The following is a 16,798-nucleotide window of genomic DNA, read 5'->3' as shown; positions in this document are numbered from 1 at the left end:
AAAATACCTGATGTGTATGGAAATAACACAGTAAATACACATGAAATGGAAGTATGGAAGGAAAGGAAAAAGAAAACACTTAACAAAAATGACCCCACTAACATGCCACATCCTGTATCGAAAAACACAGGAGACAGGAGGCGGAGGGACTTCTTCACTGACTGACCTATTATTTTCCATTGAGGTAGTGATCATTAGAACAAAGCATATCGTATTACCAACTGTAAGGCAGACCCCTGACTGGATTTCATTTTGTTATCAAGTTAATCACCCGATAACTTCACATAGCTGTTATCTGTAATGAATGAAATGTATTCTTGCTTCAGAGACAGAGCGGCTGTGCTAAACATTGATATTCATGAATGTAAAATGACTTTAAACGGCAAGACTGAAACTAAATCTTGATCTTGTTGCTGCTTAAGAATGGTACACGTCAGCACTGATTTGTTTAGTTCACAAATATACGTGAGAGGAAATGGCAAGTGATGTTTGAATAAAACACAACATAAGATTATCATGGAATGTCTTCGAATAAAACAAACTTAGGAGTGCAAAAGTGTGAGGTAAAAAAAAAAAAAAAAGGTGACGATTATAAACATGGAAATGTTTAGAAATAACTCCATGATTAGAGGTGAGAACTGCCTGTCAATTTCATTCATCACTGAGAAGAGAAAATCTAGCAAAAACTGCGTTCCTAAACAATGAACCTCTTCTCAAATGCATCTGTATTCAGTCTTTGAATTGTAAAAAAGTTGGAGCACACCTTTCTGCTCTCTAAAACAAAAGTATGCTGAAGTTAAAACATTGAAGGACACACCGTTTAGACCAAACTATCCAATCATGAGTGAGTTATATAGTGGATTTAAAGGGGAAAACTGTAAAATCAATGTATGGTGCTGTGAAAAAACATTTTGCTATTTTCATCCCCTTGATGTCATCACAAAGAGGCAGATGACAGAAGGAGAGTACTTTTCCTTTAAAGAAGCGGCTGGCAAAAAACAAAGACCTTTTGGCTGTACCTGCTTCGGAGAGGTCTCGTAGGGAGCTGCTGAGGGCGCTTCTCTTCAGGCCCTCACCCATGGTGTAGGTGTCATCCAGACTTGCGCGGTTTATGTTCCCGTTGCCAGCTTCCTTCTTCAGACCGGAGCTCTGCGACATACTGGGCCTCACCACCCCCTTCTGCTTCTCCAGCTCAGCTGTGGAAAGGCGCCAAGGAAAGACTGAGGTAAGTGACAGTAGTTTTACATCTCACTCTGGCCAGGGAATTACTTTATAAACGTCTTCTGTAATGTATTCAGCCACCTTTCGCTGTCTGAAACTCAAACGTCCACTATTGATGTACATCCTTTCCAGCATCCTGTTCTTATATGTCATGATGGAATTGATCTTTGAATGTCCAGAAAAAAAAAAAACTCTGCTCTCCCTTCTGTTAGCCATCCTGTGATCTCTGTAAACATTCTCCCTTGTAAAGTGCTGCAGTTGAGTAATGAGGACCATGTCCTGTTTTTACTTTACACAGCCTGAGGTAGACAGAGTAGGAGGGGGGATGGGATGGGGGAAAAAGGCAACTCACACTCTATTCTGTATTTCTCCATTTCCTGGACCTCGGCAATGGACTCTCGTAGGTCGTCTGTGAACTTCTTGCGGTCCTGGGGGTTGGGCGCGTTAAAGTTGATGAGGACTTTGATGTCCGCACCTGGAATCGCTGATGTAAGTCTGATTCCATTTGGGTAATCTGGGGCAACAAAACCGAGTTAAAACACATTGGGCAAATCTGTCTGAAGTCTGGAGAGTATAAACAATGTCACAGCCCATTGGCTTGACCTCCCTTTTCTGCTGGATGTGTTACTGTGCTGAATTAAACCCTGTGGTGTAAACACTGTCAGCTAACACGCCACAGGGATGAAGACAGAATAAAAGGAAATGCCACTTACACTGATTTTCAAACAGAATGACTTGCATCCCATACAGAGAAAAGGACTGTCTGAAGCTGTACGTCACAGAGTTCTTCTTTTTCTGGAAAATCTTAGTTACCTGAAATCATGCAAAGAGAATCTTTTAAGGGTTTGTTTAACGAAAGAGAGTAGAGGAGAGAAAAAAGGAGAGGAGATGAGAAAAGAGGAGAGGAGAGGAGAAGAAAGGAGAGGACAGGAGAGGGCTTTTACCACTAGCAGGTCATTGAACAGGAAGATCTCCCGCTGATGCAGGCCCAGCTTCTGGAGCTTGTTGGGATCTGGCACTTCAAACAGACGGCAGTAACACACCAGCCGGCGATGGGGCAGCGACAGCACCTACGAGGCAGAAAAAAAAGAGCACAGATACCAACACTTCAGAGGTCATTATGGCCTCAGTCCAAAAGATAATAAGGAACAGAAGTCCCCTCTTCCTCTGAGCAGAATTTAAAGGTGTAGCCAAAGGATGACTGATATACTCTTCCTATGTGTTTTGTATTCTGCACAGCATTCACAGTGATGTATGGGGAGATGTGGTGACATTTTGGGTTTAGTGCTGCCACATATATATTTCCGTAAATAATCGCAAATGCACCAAGTCCACAGCTGAAGATAGTCCCAAACAAATGCCCTATTTACTCCTGATTGAGTACAGACTACAGTGCTCAGTTGTTTCATGAAATTATTTAGGCTGCATTTAAAATGAAAGCATATACTATGGAGGAAATGTATGTGCTTTGTCATAAACCTGGCTCTAGGCCATGAAAAAAAAACATACATATCAACATATCAATAAATTAAAAGGTATTTATTACCAAAAAGAATATAAGCTCGAACTAAATACAGGTATGAGGTGTGAAAACCAGTAACATCAGCTATGTATGGGGTAGGGAAGTCAGAGAATACTGAGACACAGACTGATGTAACCTGTTAAACTGTTAACCGTTGCAATGCTATTGTATAATCAGCACTATTGTATTACAAAATAATGTACTACTACTAGTGCTAAATCAGCGCACAGCTCCTTCCATAAAAGGTAATAATGACTAACAATCTCCATACAAATCTACAGTATATTCTTTGACTGAGAGGCATGTGCACGGTGGCATGCAGCCAGCAGTGGTGTACACCCTGCTGAGCACAGAATCTAAACAAGACAGCTCAATGCCACCCAAGAATGTATGTCTGTCAATTCTTCTGTCTCTAGGGTGCAGAAATGACAGATGAGATGCTTCAGGGGGGAAACGTTTCTGCCTCTTTAGATAATCTGATTCTAAAACTACCTGTTTGATGTGCATTAACTGCAATGTCCAGGGACAGAGACAGGAAGCTGTACACACACAGTGAAATAATGAATGAAAAATGATCAAATATAGTATATAGTATATATTTAGCCTACTTACACATCCCAGGCCGTGGTGGAGTGATCCAATCTAAAAACAGAGAACAACGAAGATGTTATATGCAACTGCTATGTTAGGATTATTAAAACTATTGTGTCTGATAACATGACAATGGAATCTCTCCTGCTTATTAATGAATGTAGGATTTGCCCTTGCAGAATGTGCACCTATAGCCTATTAAAGTGGCCATGCAGAAGCATGCACCTCTTGGGGTCTGTATACAGGGTGGCGATCTTTCTCTGCTGCCTGATTCGAGGAAGTCTGTAATGATGTTGGAATGAAAACAGATCCTCCCCTAGAAGCCCACTCTGAGCAGCACTAGTGGGCCTGATTATTTTGTGTGGTTTTTATGTTCTAGTGTTTTACTGAGTGTCCTCCTGAGCTTTTAATTTAGCAGCTAAATGGTGACAAGGGATCATTTTTTAATACATGCAATTATTACTGGCAGAGCAGAAGAGATTCCATCCCATTGGAAACCAACTAAAACAAAGTCATCCATGCAAGACAAGCCTCTCCCCAATGCTGCACTGGTTAATCCTGCTTTTAACCTTCACACATGAAAGAGACATCATTGCCTGCAGGATAATGCAGAATTGGTGCTCTCCCTGCTCCTGAGAGGCTGGAGCACAGTCCGAACTAAATTTGATAATAGCTCTGGTTCAGTAATCATACAGAAATAAATTGACTAATGATTAGTGAATCAACGGATTATTGTAATTTCTGCCACCAAATTAACTGCTGGTTTTAACCACTTGTCCCTCTGAAACTAAGTAAGAACTATAATGTGCTACGGTGGCAGAAAGTGCCCATTTTTCATCAGACTGCAGCACTGGGTGACATCTCTCAAGGGCTTCGGGTGTGTTAAAATCACCAGCGTGAAGGTCTAAGCCCAGGCATTTGTCCCCTTTCACACAACAATACCCAAAGGATAACCCTTTTTAAATCTCTCTGTTCCCTCTATGACTTAAACTCTGTAAATTTGGGAGTGAGTAAATCAGGAGAAAAACTGTATTTTATTTATGGAAAGTCCTTCTAGGCAGATATAGCTCTGTGAGTAGTTTTTTTTCGTTTAGTTTATTTGTCAGGGACCATGCACAGTTCAGGCCCTGAACAAGAGTTAGTTATACAGCTATTTTACATCTGTGGTCCCGGATTACTTAATAAAGAATAGTATGAACAATGTTGAATTCTTATAGGTCAAAAATGTCATGCCTTAAAAATTATAATATATTTTAGTGGACTTAGTCGAGTAGGTAATAAACAGCACTTACTGGTTTTTTTCCCACAATGAGCTTCTCAACCTTCTGCACCTGTGAGACGTGGTCTTCGTTGGTTTTTAGCTCTCTCTTACGGATCCTCTCATAGATGCCTACCAGAGTCTCCCTAGGGATATCTTCCCCATCATCTACACCTGGCACACAGATTAGGAGAGTGAGGAGAGAAAACAATACTAAACTAGTCTATTTCCTAGCACATTTGTGTAGCACATTTTAAAATAGCAGTGAATAGATTTTGTTCACAGAGTATCCTTGCATAATCATATCAGTCATTGGTTATGTTACCTCTTAAATTCTTGATAAAGTCCTCCATCTTCATCTTCCTCTCAGGCTTGACGTTGGGGCTGTACATGTCAGTGTTGAGGAGGATGATGGCGAACGCCAGGATGAAGATTGTGTCAGGGTTCCTGAACTGCCGCACCACTGTAGGGTTACAGATGCAGTAACGCTGGCTAGAGATATGAGACAGGAGAGCGATATCACCCATCTCAATTTACAGCCAAACTCTGATTACATAACACATAGACAGTCATGGTCATAGTGGTGAAATATTTGCAATACTGCCAGAAGAAAACAGAAGTAGTGCTTTAGCTGGTTCTCTTCATGTACCAATAATTATCTCGACAACATAGCTTCCAGTATTAAGATCACAACGCATTATTACATGCTGTGTCTTATGTGACACAGGCATATTGTCTTGTATGGATGTCTAAGTGTGAACACAGCATCAGTGTTTTCTCTCCTGTCCCAATCATTCACCGTGATAATCGGTGACTCAGGAGGTCTTGTTTCCTCTGTGCAAATATTGGTCTGTCTTTGCTGTGTTTAAATGCTATGTGTCAGTGTGTGATCTAACCTGAAAGCTTCGATGAGCCGCTCTACCTTCTGGGCTTCACCCTGAACACGGATGTGGTTCTGAAATTTCCTGAGAGCCTCGTCCAGCTCCATACTCTGGAAGTCCATTTCATCTACCACACAGCTGGTACATAAGAGGAGAGATGGCAGAAAGAATGAAACACAAACACAATACAGCAGTTTTCAGATGATCATCAATTCTTTTATATCTTAAGTTGGCTTCAATTGTTTCATACAGTATATCTCAGTGTTATAAAATAAAAGATTTCTTGTCACATTTGTGGCATGAGTAATTGTTATCATCTGTAGGATTGTAATAAAATGGGTTTTAGGGAGCCTGATACATGCTTTAAAAAACAAAACAAAAAACACTTTAGGTTTTTATTAAAGTGTGCACATAAACAATGATCCTGGACTTTTTTTTTTTTTTTGGGAAAGGGGGGGGGAAATCATACTTACTCCAAGACATCTCTGTTGAACTGTTTTTGTCGATTGCCAAGAAATTCTCCAATCATCTGCCGGCTCAGCCCCTTCCTCTGCAGCAGGAAGTGAGCCACACCAACTGGTGTGTCAGGGATGAATCCCCTCTCAGTCAGGTACTGAATACCCTTTTCTGGCTTCCTGATAAATCCAACATTTAGATGCAGGTAAATTAAACAAAACTGGAGAGAAAAATCTCCTCCCGTTTAATCAATTAATTTAAAATTCTGAGATAATACATAAAGGCAACTTCTTCAGGTGTCTTCTACAATTTGTATTAAAGTATTCTTAAGGCATGTTTATTCTCTAACTGACTAGAAATGCCCCTTTCGGTTATATCAGTCTATATTACAAAGAATTACAAAGCAATGATGTCACACTGTAATCATATACAAAACAGACAAGTTAAATATTCATCTGAATTTTTTTCTTCAATGCAAATATTTTTTTTAAATATCCCATTTGATATTAATACAGTTTATAGTGCAACACACAGCAAATGAATGGTTTCTCAAGAGGCTTTTCTAATATCACCTCCATTTGTTAGGCCCTTAATCACTGCAAACAATGGTCAAGCACCTGCTCCACCAGAACTGAGTACCTACTTGTTGAAGAGATTCAGGCCGATCCGGTAGTGTCTCTTGCGAATAACATCATTACTGAAGATGGGCGAGTCCCAGCTGTTGCGAGTCTCTTTGTGGTAAGTCTGCTTGCTGAGCGTCTGCTCTCGTAGGCTGTCTCTCGACGAGGACTCGGAGCTGCAGTTGATGGTGTCGTTAGAGTTGGATGTGCTATTGATGCTGTCGTTGTCCCCGTCCGAGAAGTCAGATTCTGACTTACTCTGTCTGTTGGCTGAGCCGTTGATGGCTAAGTGGCTTTCCAGCTGGCGGTGGCGGTGGCGGTGGCGCAGAGGTGGCTCATCGTCACGGGAGGAAGCTCGCGGCGGGGGTCCGTGGGAAATGTGTTTAGGGCTCGCCTGGGATGACGTTACAATGTGGCCGTGCGGTTCATACACAGGCGGCCGTTTGACAGAGCCCCGGTCCGACCGGTCACTGAGCTCTACAGAGCTGTCACTAGGAGGTTCTATGGTCAACAAAGGAAGATGGTCCATTCTAAGTCGCTGCTCTTGGCACTCTAGAGAAGGAGTGCTGCGGCAGCTCGTGTCTGTGTCACGACCCTCATCTTTGGGGTCAATAGGCCAGTAGTCCTGGGAGGAGTTGACTGACCGCAACCGCAAGTCTGATTCTGTGCTGGAGGGCTGGTCCCCTGACCTCGACAGAGCAATAGAGGGGGACATGTCCTCCTCATCGATGAACAGAGTGACATCGCTATAGGATGCCAACGTTTCGTCGTGCATTCGTCCACCTGCCCTGCGGTGGGACTTCACTTGATAGGGCACTTCCCTTTCCACCTTGGAGCAGCCCATGGTCTCTGGGTCAGGACCCTCATCCCCCTGAAGGCTGCGACAGTTCAGCGCATCATCTATCGACTCAGCCAGAGATTTCACCTGCCTGGAAAAGGCGTCCTCCAGCTCCGTGATGGCATCTGTCAGGTCACCCTGTGGGGCTGGGTGAGGTGCCATGTTGGCCTGTTGGTGGACCTCTATATCTCCACATTCAGACTGCACCATGGACAGCGGGGTGCCATCCTCTGTCATGGACACCTGCCTCCCTTCAAAATAGGAGCTGTGCACTTTCTCTGGGCCCTCAAATGAGAGCTGCATCCTCATGTTGGAGAGAACAATGCGTCTGGACATACGGTTCTCAGACATAGAGCTTCTGAGACGTTCAAAGTTCTTGTTCATCTGATACTGGCGGAAGGCTGTTTGGATGGTGCGGGCCGCGTGCCGAGTTATGAATCGTCCACCATATTTACGTTCCAGCATCTCCACCTAGAGAAAGAGAGTAAATAAACTGTGAAACTGTGCTACCCATGGAATATATCATTTAAGTTTTCTTAGCTATAGAAAAGTCATCCTTCTGGATGTCACTGATAATTTGTTGTCAGTGGCTCTGTGACAAAATGTAATAACAGCTTTTTTATTTGTACCAAGAATATTCTCACACAGCTGGGTTACTGATAAGTTACCCACACACAATTCATAATTGTTTAAAAAGAAATTGCACTTTTAATCTTGTGATACAAGAATGTAAGGACCAACTCCAAAGCAAACCATTCAGCAAGGCTACTTTGGAATACCTGTTTGTCCTGGAGGTCAGCAGAGAGCTCATAGCTCTCCGAGAGCGAGCGGGACCGCTTGATGGCCTCCTCTTCAGCCTGCTTACGGAGGATGGACTGCGAGTGCTGGAGCTTGGGCCGACGGGGTCTCTGAGGCCCAGGCTGGACCCCGTGGCTGTAAAGCGGGCTGTCAAATCGGTCAGGGCTGATGGCTGAGCCGTGAGTCACTGGGCCCTGGCCATAGCTGGCTCCACCATCCAGGGAAGGGCCACTCTCATTGGGCCGTCCATCCCCTTCCACACTGCAATAAGAGAGCAAAGGGATGTTTAGAGATTTAATCTTCTTGCTACAATGATTAGACAATGAGAATTACATTAGTCAGAATTTGACTGAAGTATTATCAGGTTAATGGCAGCTTTCTTCCTGATCCATCTTATGAAATGTCAGAGCAAAAAGTAGCTTAACTTCAGGGAATTATGGCCTAAGCTGCTTTAATAAAAAAATTAAAATGAGTACTATAGTCTATTTTGTCGAATATACAAACAACTATAGTAGTACAGAAGTGAACTGCAGTGTGTGTGTGTGTGTACATGTCTGGGACGTGCTGATTTTACAACTTACACAGATATACAGTAAAACCCACATTTCATTCAGCTGCCTCAGGTGCCCAATACTGATAAACTGGTATATGACAGTCACTGTGCTACATTCAAAAACCACAAATGCCACGCAAACACTCAATATATTATATTACCATCCAGTTATTAAACACATCCAGTCATCCGTTGCCCTTGATGGATTACCTCTTACACAAATAATGTGAAAAAACAAGGAGGTTACTCACTCACTCTTACATTCTGCCGTATTACAAGAGGACTGCTTATTACGAAAAGAGCGTCTATTTTCTATAAATTGCCAACTCTTCCTCCATATCTTGTCCACCATTCTTTCAGTCAAGTGAAGTCCAGAGTACACAGGCTTGTCCAGGAAACTAAAGTTTATGCCACCTTAAGGACCAATCAGCGACCAACTGGAGTTACATCATGTTTGCCGGAGCGACAACACACTGTTCCAATACATGTTACAAAGTCCAGTTTAGAGTAGAATGACAGAGCAAATACAACTTTAGCGGTCCCTTAGAAATAGCCGAGATGTGGGTGTATGTGGTGCCCACCTGCTCAATAAAGAATATTACACTAACATTTCTTGTCCTCCGTGGTACAGTGCATTCACTGTCAGCCTTATGTGTTTGAACTGTGGCTCGACACACCCATACAGTGTACACAATCCACTTCCTTCATTAGACAGCCTGAAATCAACATTCTGCAACAACAGCTTGCAAGCAAACAGCAACCAATGCTGAGTGGAGAAAGTGGAACTGAATATGGTTCAAAGTTCAAGCAGCAGATGTATTTGGAAACTCTTTTTGAGACCACAATGGTAAGGTTTTACTCAAAAGCAAATACATATTAACTGGTTTGCAACCCTACTTACCATAGCATGCCAACAAAAAGTTCACAAAAGATGGTCAGTCATGGTTCACTAACCCTATGATTGCTTAAAGCCTGATAGAAATTTCAGGCTCGGGCATGTTGCCTGCCTCAGTCTGCTACAATGCATACTCCTGCATACTATTTTGTGAATTTGAATCTAATTTACAACCTACAATTTTTCGCTTCCTGTCTGCTGATTCGTGTGTGGTACACATAACAGGGCCAGAGAACAGAGAACCTTTATGCTGCTGGACCAACATAAAACCTTGCACAGCACAGTGAAAATCATACTTTATTGCATAATAGCCATTGGGACGAATCTCCCCAACCATCTGTCGTGGCAAACTGTGACGCCGCCATCCCTGGAGTCAGAAGACACCTTGCATGCTGTCAAAGCACCAGAGTACAGCCGGTTGTAATTTGTGGTTTCATTATTTCTTTATTAAAAAAATTATAACTGACCTGGATAAAGTGATGATAAAAGGAAGCTTTTGGGTACAGCGTATATTTATATTAATAAGAAAGCCTATATGACTTGAGAGGACTGAACATGTAAAACATAATTGTAATTCAGCTTAAGGGGCAAATTTATGGAACCAAGAGAGTTATTACATTTTTTAATTGCGAATTAAAAAAAATGTTCAAGGAACCTGAGGCAAAAATATGGTAATACTGTATATTCAATCAATATTTATGTGACAAATGTCTCAGCAACTACTGAATTGATTGCCATGAAATTTGGTACACATAATCATGCTCCCCTCAGGATGAACTGTAATAATTTTGGTGATCCCCAGACCCTTCATTTGACGCCATCATCAGGTCAATCTGTCCAATACTTTGGTTAAAGATACCTGCAAAACTAAGACATTCTGACATTGCTATCAGCCTAAGCTGTACTTTTTGTTAAGTGCTATACGCAAATGCTAGCATGCTAAACTAAGATGGTAAACATTATACTGACTTAGAATCAGCATGTTAGCATTGTCATTGTGAGAATGTTTGCATGATGATGTTAGCCTTTCGCTCAAAGCACTGCTGTGTACAAGCACAGCCTCAATGAGCTGCTAGCATGGCTGTAGACTCTTAGTTTCGTCATGTTATGTTGTTTTGCTGTATAGTTTTCCTGCTTTGCTATTTTGTTGGGAGTAATTGCCTTTCAATTGTTTCGCCTAATTATGTAATTATTTGCGAATCAAAATGAATTTCAATTTATGTAATATGACAATACAACTGTGGGACTGTGAATCTGTGTCTACATTAAATAACTGAACACATTAAACTACAAACTGCCTTTAATAGCTACTACAGTGCTCATCTGGGGTTTGCTCTCTCAATCCGTCACCTCCAAAAACATAACATCCAACTATAGCTGTAGTACTGGCTTTGACTCTCCCCAATGGGACCCGGAGCCAGCATCTTTTCTTCCATTTTGTTCTTTCTGCTTCACTTTCTACCGATCAAGCATCCAGACTCCAGAGGAAAGAGCACGAGAATAAGTGCTGCAGTGCTTTTTTGCTCTGAGGTCATTGAATACTCCACAGAGTGAGGTCAGTTGTTCATGATGGCGGGAAAAGGGGGAAGGAAAAGAGAGCAGCATTTAAAGAACTGATATTTTAAGCTGTGATGGATGTTGAAGGAAAAAAGAGGGAGTGAAGTACAGCAGAGCAGGAAGTTGCATGACATTATTCCAGAGATACACATGGTTCAGACAGAACTCTGAAAGGCATGTTTATCGTTTATATGACCCAAACACCCACACTAACACTATGCCACTTTGCACAGATATATAATATAATTTTTTCTAATTTTTTTATAAGTTATATATTGTATGTTTACTGTCTGAGTTTGTTTTGCACTGTGTGTCTAAGACAGCTAAAACAATGTTCTAAATCTAAAAGTAATGTCATAACAGACAAAGATTTCTGAATCTGAATATTAACATATTGTATCCATAATGTACAAGGATTGTAGAACCAGTGTTGAGAGATGAAGGATGAACCAATGATGGTTCTCTCTGGACCACTTCCTGATAGTGACTGTTCCGTCCTTGAAATATGATCTCACAACATGCGCAACAGTGTCTGTCGCTCAGTCTGGCTCTTTATCCACCAGAAGCCTCTGTTAGTTCTGATGTAGGCATGGATAAGCATGTCAGCTCAGCTGGCAGTGATTTCCAGCCAGGGGATCCAGGGATTTGGGGGGGGTGGATTGAAGGGGGCGGGTCAACCATCTTTTTTTCTCTCCTCCTTTCCTCTCAACACATACTGAACAAACAGGCCCAGGCCCAGGCCCCTGCCCAGGCCTCAACCCGTTCCATCAGTCGGACTTGAGGGAGAAACATTCCTCCATCCCGGAAAAGAGGAGTCACATCTACAGGAGTTCTGGGAATAGAAGAAGGCTAATGAAGTGCAGGCTGAAGCTATGGAGGAAGAGAGAGCTGCAGTGTGGAACTAACATAACTTCCAAACCAAGTCACAGCGAAGACGGAAAGGTCTACAAACTGCTTTGTGCGTGCATGTTTTTCCAATCAACTTCTATTTAGTTTTTTTTAAGATGCTCTTCTCAGTATTAAAAGTGTAATTGAATTTTGAACTTCAAAGCCGTCGAAATGAGCACTATGCTAAATATTTATAGAAAATATTTCCACATGCAATGCGTTCACAGGCACAACACGGATCTGAATTCTCCTCACCCACTGGTTTAGACTTGCCTTTGACTTTTTTTTAAATTTTATTTTTACTTCATAGTGTTTTTACTATCCTTGAATTGCAATACCAACATGGTTGCGAAGAAAGTCTGATCTGCTTGCTGAGGCTTATTTTTGTTCGTGAAGCACGAACGGCAGATGGTGATGGAAATCTGATTCCCTCACAGGATAAAATATGTATAATAACACTAACGCAAAAGATGTGAATGCATTGTCAGATGTCCTGCTTTAAGTGACAATTCTTTATGTGTGTATGTAAACATACAGTGAACTGACCTTTCAATTAAATTAAACATAACACACTTCTCCCCCCACATGCACTGACAACATGTGCACCGGACACAACAAAAGCAGATGTTTTCTCTCTCTATTCATAGCAACTCAGAGAGCTCATAAATACAGATGCATACACCAGACCTCACAACACAGATGTGAGGAAATCAATTTTATAGGTAAAAAGGTTAGGAGACCACACAGTAACATGTTAATGAAGTACAGCATCGAAAGGTAAACCTGCCAGTAAACACTCAGGTATATTTCAGCACCAATAACCACACTAATGGATGATTTTGTAACGGCTATAACTAGACAGCGAGGAGCAGGTTGGGGATTTACTGTTTGACACAGCTGCAAACTGGAGAGCTGCACTGGCCAGCAGACGGACAGTATCACTCTTGAGAGTTTGCAGCAGACGGAATATAGTCGGCTGGAGCCTTATACAGCTTGTGGCTGATAACTACTGTAAGTTGTATATTTTAGTTTGAAAGCTTTAGGCTGGGTGTCTCTACAAATCAACTGTCATCTGCCGTCCAATCTGACCAGAAACTGTCTTTGTCTTGGATGTACTGGATGAAACAGTCTTGGATGTACTTGAATGTATCCGCATGTACAGTTGACTGCTTAATGGCTTCAAACTGCATGTACAAATTATAACCTTTTCTCCTATTATATACTTATGAATAGCATGTGCGAGCACAAAGTTATTAAGACGTCGTAGTATTCCTTGAGTACTCAAATCACAACGTATTGAAGATAATTCGCAGTCGTATCATGATGAATAAGTGAAAGACACCAGATTTTTACTACATAAAGCCTACTGATTATTGATAGGTAAGATTTTTCAAGATGACTTGAAATAAAAGCTTTATCAGCACAGCACAGATGCAGCTAATTAAAACATACTCCACCGCAAGTGTGATGAGTGGTTTGATGTTTTGCTGACGCCATCAACGTCCTTGTTAGTTAAAGCAATCAGAAATCAATACCATTCCCCTGTTTACTGCCTGGGCCTCATTCTGTCTGAATCAAAGGCATCACTGCTCCTCCATCCTGTCAAGACTCATACAACAGCAACAACAACAGAGCCACGGTCATTATCTTCCAGTAATGAATAATTTAACTATCACTACACTCAGCACCTGCCCTTGAAGAACCAGCTATGAAAAAGCCCACAGTCACGGCCAGCAAGCGGGAGGGCCACGACACAGCACAGGAATGCTCTTCAGCCGAGCGGGGGGAATTCTGTACAGTAAGACTAAACACAACACAATAGCACACGCATACGGTGACTCAGAGAGGGGACATGATCTGTTTTTCACTGTGAGGGAGTCAAAATTGAAATGGCAGATCCCACTTTAAAATTCATGATCTTTGTGGCTTCACATTATCATATTACTCCTGTGATCTTCGAGGGTGGATTATTTGAAAGCACAAAAGAAGCAGGTTAAGCCATCATGTGATCGGAGCTCGCATACACACACACACACACACACACACACACACACACACAGTCTCACTGCTGTTTATTAAACACAGCATTATGAGCACTAGCAGCCTGGTGTAACCATCCAACTCATCCAATGACAAAAAAAATTACAAGAAAAACAAATTTTCACTCTCCAATTACTCTTACCAGCCATTCAGCTCCAGTTCCAGCAGCGACTGGGTCTTCTCTGAATTACACTGCAAACACCACATGCTGGCCAGCACTCACAAGACGATGTAATCCAAACATTAACAGTCCCCCTCACCAGTCCCTATTACTGCCTAAAAGCTTTCTCTTACAGACACATTTCAAAACTGCCATCTGCTATAGCTTGTAGATGTCTTCTTCTTGCAGACGTTCCCATTTCTTTGCCATGTGAAAGCAGCTCCCTATGAAGGGTAGGCCTACATGTTTAGTGCTAAGTGGCAGTCTGTAATCTCTGACAGACAAATGGAGATCTTTCTTTTTCTCTTTCTTCCTCTCTGTCCTTCGTGTGCCGGGCTGGTAGGAGTATAAGGGGGGCGGAGGCTGGGAGACAGGGGAGTGTGGGTTTTTGCCAGGCCCTGAGCAGTATGGAAGGGGGCGGGGTGCAAGGATGGGGGTGTGTGAGCGTGGTGGCTCTGTAGCTGGGTAGAAAGAGAGAGAAGGGGATGAGATACCTCCTGCACAACACTAATCAAGAAAGGAGGGGACACACAAATAACCCTGGAGCAGGGGACGTGAAATAGAAAAATCACCTTTTTTCCGGCATGTTATCAAATAATGTGGAAACCTATGAAAAAGAGAGATCCAGAAAGGTGCTAAAATACACAGAGTGTTTGAAAGGGGGGTGACAGCTTGGTCCAGTTGGGTGCATAAGTATAGTAGATAAGTAGCAATGGGATTGAATGGAGAAACAGGTAAAAGGGCAAAATATAAGGAGACAGTGGCATACAGACAGAAGATAGTGTCAGAGGAAACGTGTTGGGAGTGCTTGAATGTCAGAGGTACCTTTTGGTAGCCTTTTTTGCACGAAGGAAAAAAGGACTTAGTGGGTAGAGATGGCCAATATAAGAGAGCGACTCTATTTTTAGAGCCTTTCAGGGTTGAGAAGTGACTGTTATGATGTGCACTAAGAAAAGAACCACAGAGGATTCTGTGTCTTTGTGCTGCAGAAAATCACTGTAGAGTAGTACCACTTACCAGTAGTAAGTTTTCCACCATTGAATTAGCCCTTCTACTTTCAACCTCCTTTACATCAGCATTGTTTAATTGTATGGATATGCGATACTGCTAAAATGCCACCTATATTGCACCATCGTTGCAAAGCTCGCCAGGACTTCCGTCCAGTTTCAAACTCGCAGCAGACCCCAATCTGACGGTGCCTAGTCTCTGGACTTCACAGTGTTGTTGAGACAGGCCAGTGACTAATCACCACTCTGAGAGAAGGGGGTTGGGGTAAACAGCCCCCAAGTCAAAGGTATTTTCTACCTAATGACAACAGGCACAGGAAACAGAGGAGAATGGCTCCCACATGGAGCCAGTTTACAGGGATAGCAATCACACACACACACACACACACACACACACACACACACACACACACACACACACACACACACACACACACACACACACACACACACACACACACACACACACAGAGTCTCTGGTGGGAAATGTTGATGTCTTCTAATTACAGGTCTTCAACCCTAAAATGATCACCTTTACTAGTCTGTTTTCATCTAAGACTTCAAACGAAAGATGCAGAATGAGAGACTAAAAGTAAAAAGTATGCATATCTTAACATGTGTTATGGATCCCTGCAGGGATTTATGCACAGACTTACTTGCGATGTGTGACTCAGGCAGAATGATTATGTGTAGAAAGGCAGACAGACAGTAACTGGCCAACTGATCTATTTCAGTTTGAGACCTTGGCCCTGTACTCTGTTGACTACAGCTGCTAATGCCTTGTGGAGCTGCAGATACTTGACTCAACTTACACATATCACCTATCACACAATCTCACCACTCTTACTGAAATCAATTTATTCCTGAGTGCCAGTAAACAAAACAAACAAAAAAAGGGGAGCAAAATCCATTTTAGGACGCCCCTTTAATAAAACTGGCATGTGTCATTATTCTATCATTTTGTTATCACCCAAGAGGCACAGATGGAGGCAGACATTTAGATTTTGAAATGTGTGCATGATATTAGATATTAGCCCCAGTGCAGGCTTTGTTGTGCTAGCAGACAACAGGGAACATCTAACAAGACATTATTTGTTTGGTAATGACATATGAAGTAATATCATGGTCTCATTTTGAAGGCAGGCATTAGATGCTACCAAGCCCCAGGCCTGTCGTGATTGTTTCAGCATGAGGCTCAAGGGCAGCATCAGTTTAAGCATTGAGGAGAGCTCTGCTGAAATTATCTGATTAGATAAATTCTGGGTAAAGCTGAGCTGTGAAAGTTTGCAAAAACTCAGGACACTTAGTAAGCCTGTGTAATTATCTTTGTCTGGCTGCCTCTGTGTCTCACTCTCTCTCCTCCAGTGTTACGATCCAGTCTAGTCGTCCTGTCTGCTGAAGGCCCACTCCATCTCCTGAGTCCTGGTTGCAGAGCTCTGCTCCAGCATGATGTCATTGAGAATTCCAAGCAGAGGCCCACTCTCTGCTCATAAAACGCTATTTCTTCAACTCA

At 42.3% G+C, this 16,798-nt stretch overlaps 1 protein-coding gene across 7 annotated transcripts in view; it reads right to left on the bottom strand.

Moving 5' to 3' along the window:
- The window catches only part of LOC144521083 (IQ motif and SEC7 domain-containing protein 1-like), an 89,459-nt gene that overhangs the window by 5,779 nt on the left and 66,882 nt on the right, over window positions 1-16,798 (bottom strand). For 5 of the 7 annotated variants that reach the window (XM_078255365.1, XM_078255366.1, XM_078255372.1 and 2 more), the window contains 11 exons: window positions 8,167-8,446; window positions 6,573-7,858; window positions 5,947-6,108; window positions 5,489-5,611; window positions 4,918-5,084; window positions 4,627-4,766; window positions 3,356-3,385; window positions 2,166-2,291; window positions 1,935-2,034; window positions 1,574-1,735; window positions 1,020-1,196 (listed from right to left, as the gene is read on the bottom strand). In XM_078255365.1, the coding sequence (XP_078111491.1) occupies window positions 1,020-1,196; window positions 1,574-1,735; window positions 1,935-2,034; window positions 2,166-2,291; window positions 3,356-3,385; window positions 4,627-4,766; window positions 4,918-5,084; window positions 5,489-5,611; window positions 5,947-6,108; window positions 6,573-7,858; window positions 8,167-8,446 (2,753 nt within the window). Of the gene's footprint in view, window positions 1-1,019; window positions 1,197-1,573; window positions 1,736-1,934; window positions 2,035-2,165; window positions 2,292-3,355; window positions 3,386-4,626; window positions 4,767-4,917; window positions 5,085-5,488; window positions 5,612-5,946; window positions 6,109-6,572; window positions 7,859-8,166; window positions 8,447-8,989; window positions 9,398-14,260; window positions 14,617-16,798 lie in introns of those variants that run through there. The other 2 variants (XM_078255371.1, XM_078255367.1) reach the window with 2 other exon arrangements.

Source organism: Sander vitreus, chromosome 7 (assembly GCF_031162955.1).
Source record: "Sander vitreus isolate 19-12246 chromosome 7, sanVit1, whole genome shotgun sequence".
In the NCBI taxonomy this organism is placed as follows: domain Eukaryota; kingdom Metazoa; phylum Chordata; class Actinopteri; order Perciformes; family Percidae; genus Sander; species Sander vitreus.
Note: the sequence above shows the minus strand (reverse complement) of the source record. Positions and strands in the feature narration are given on the sequence as shown.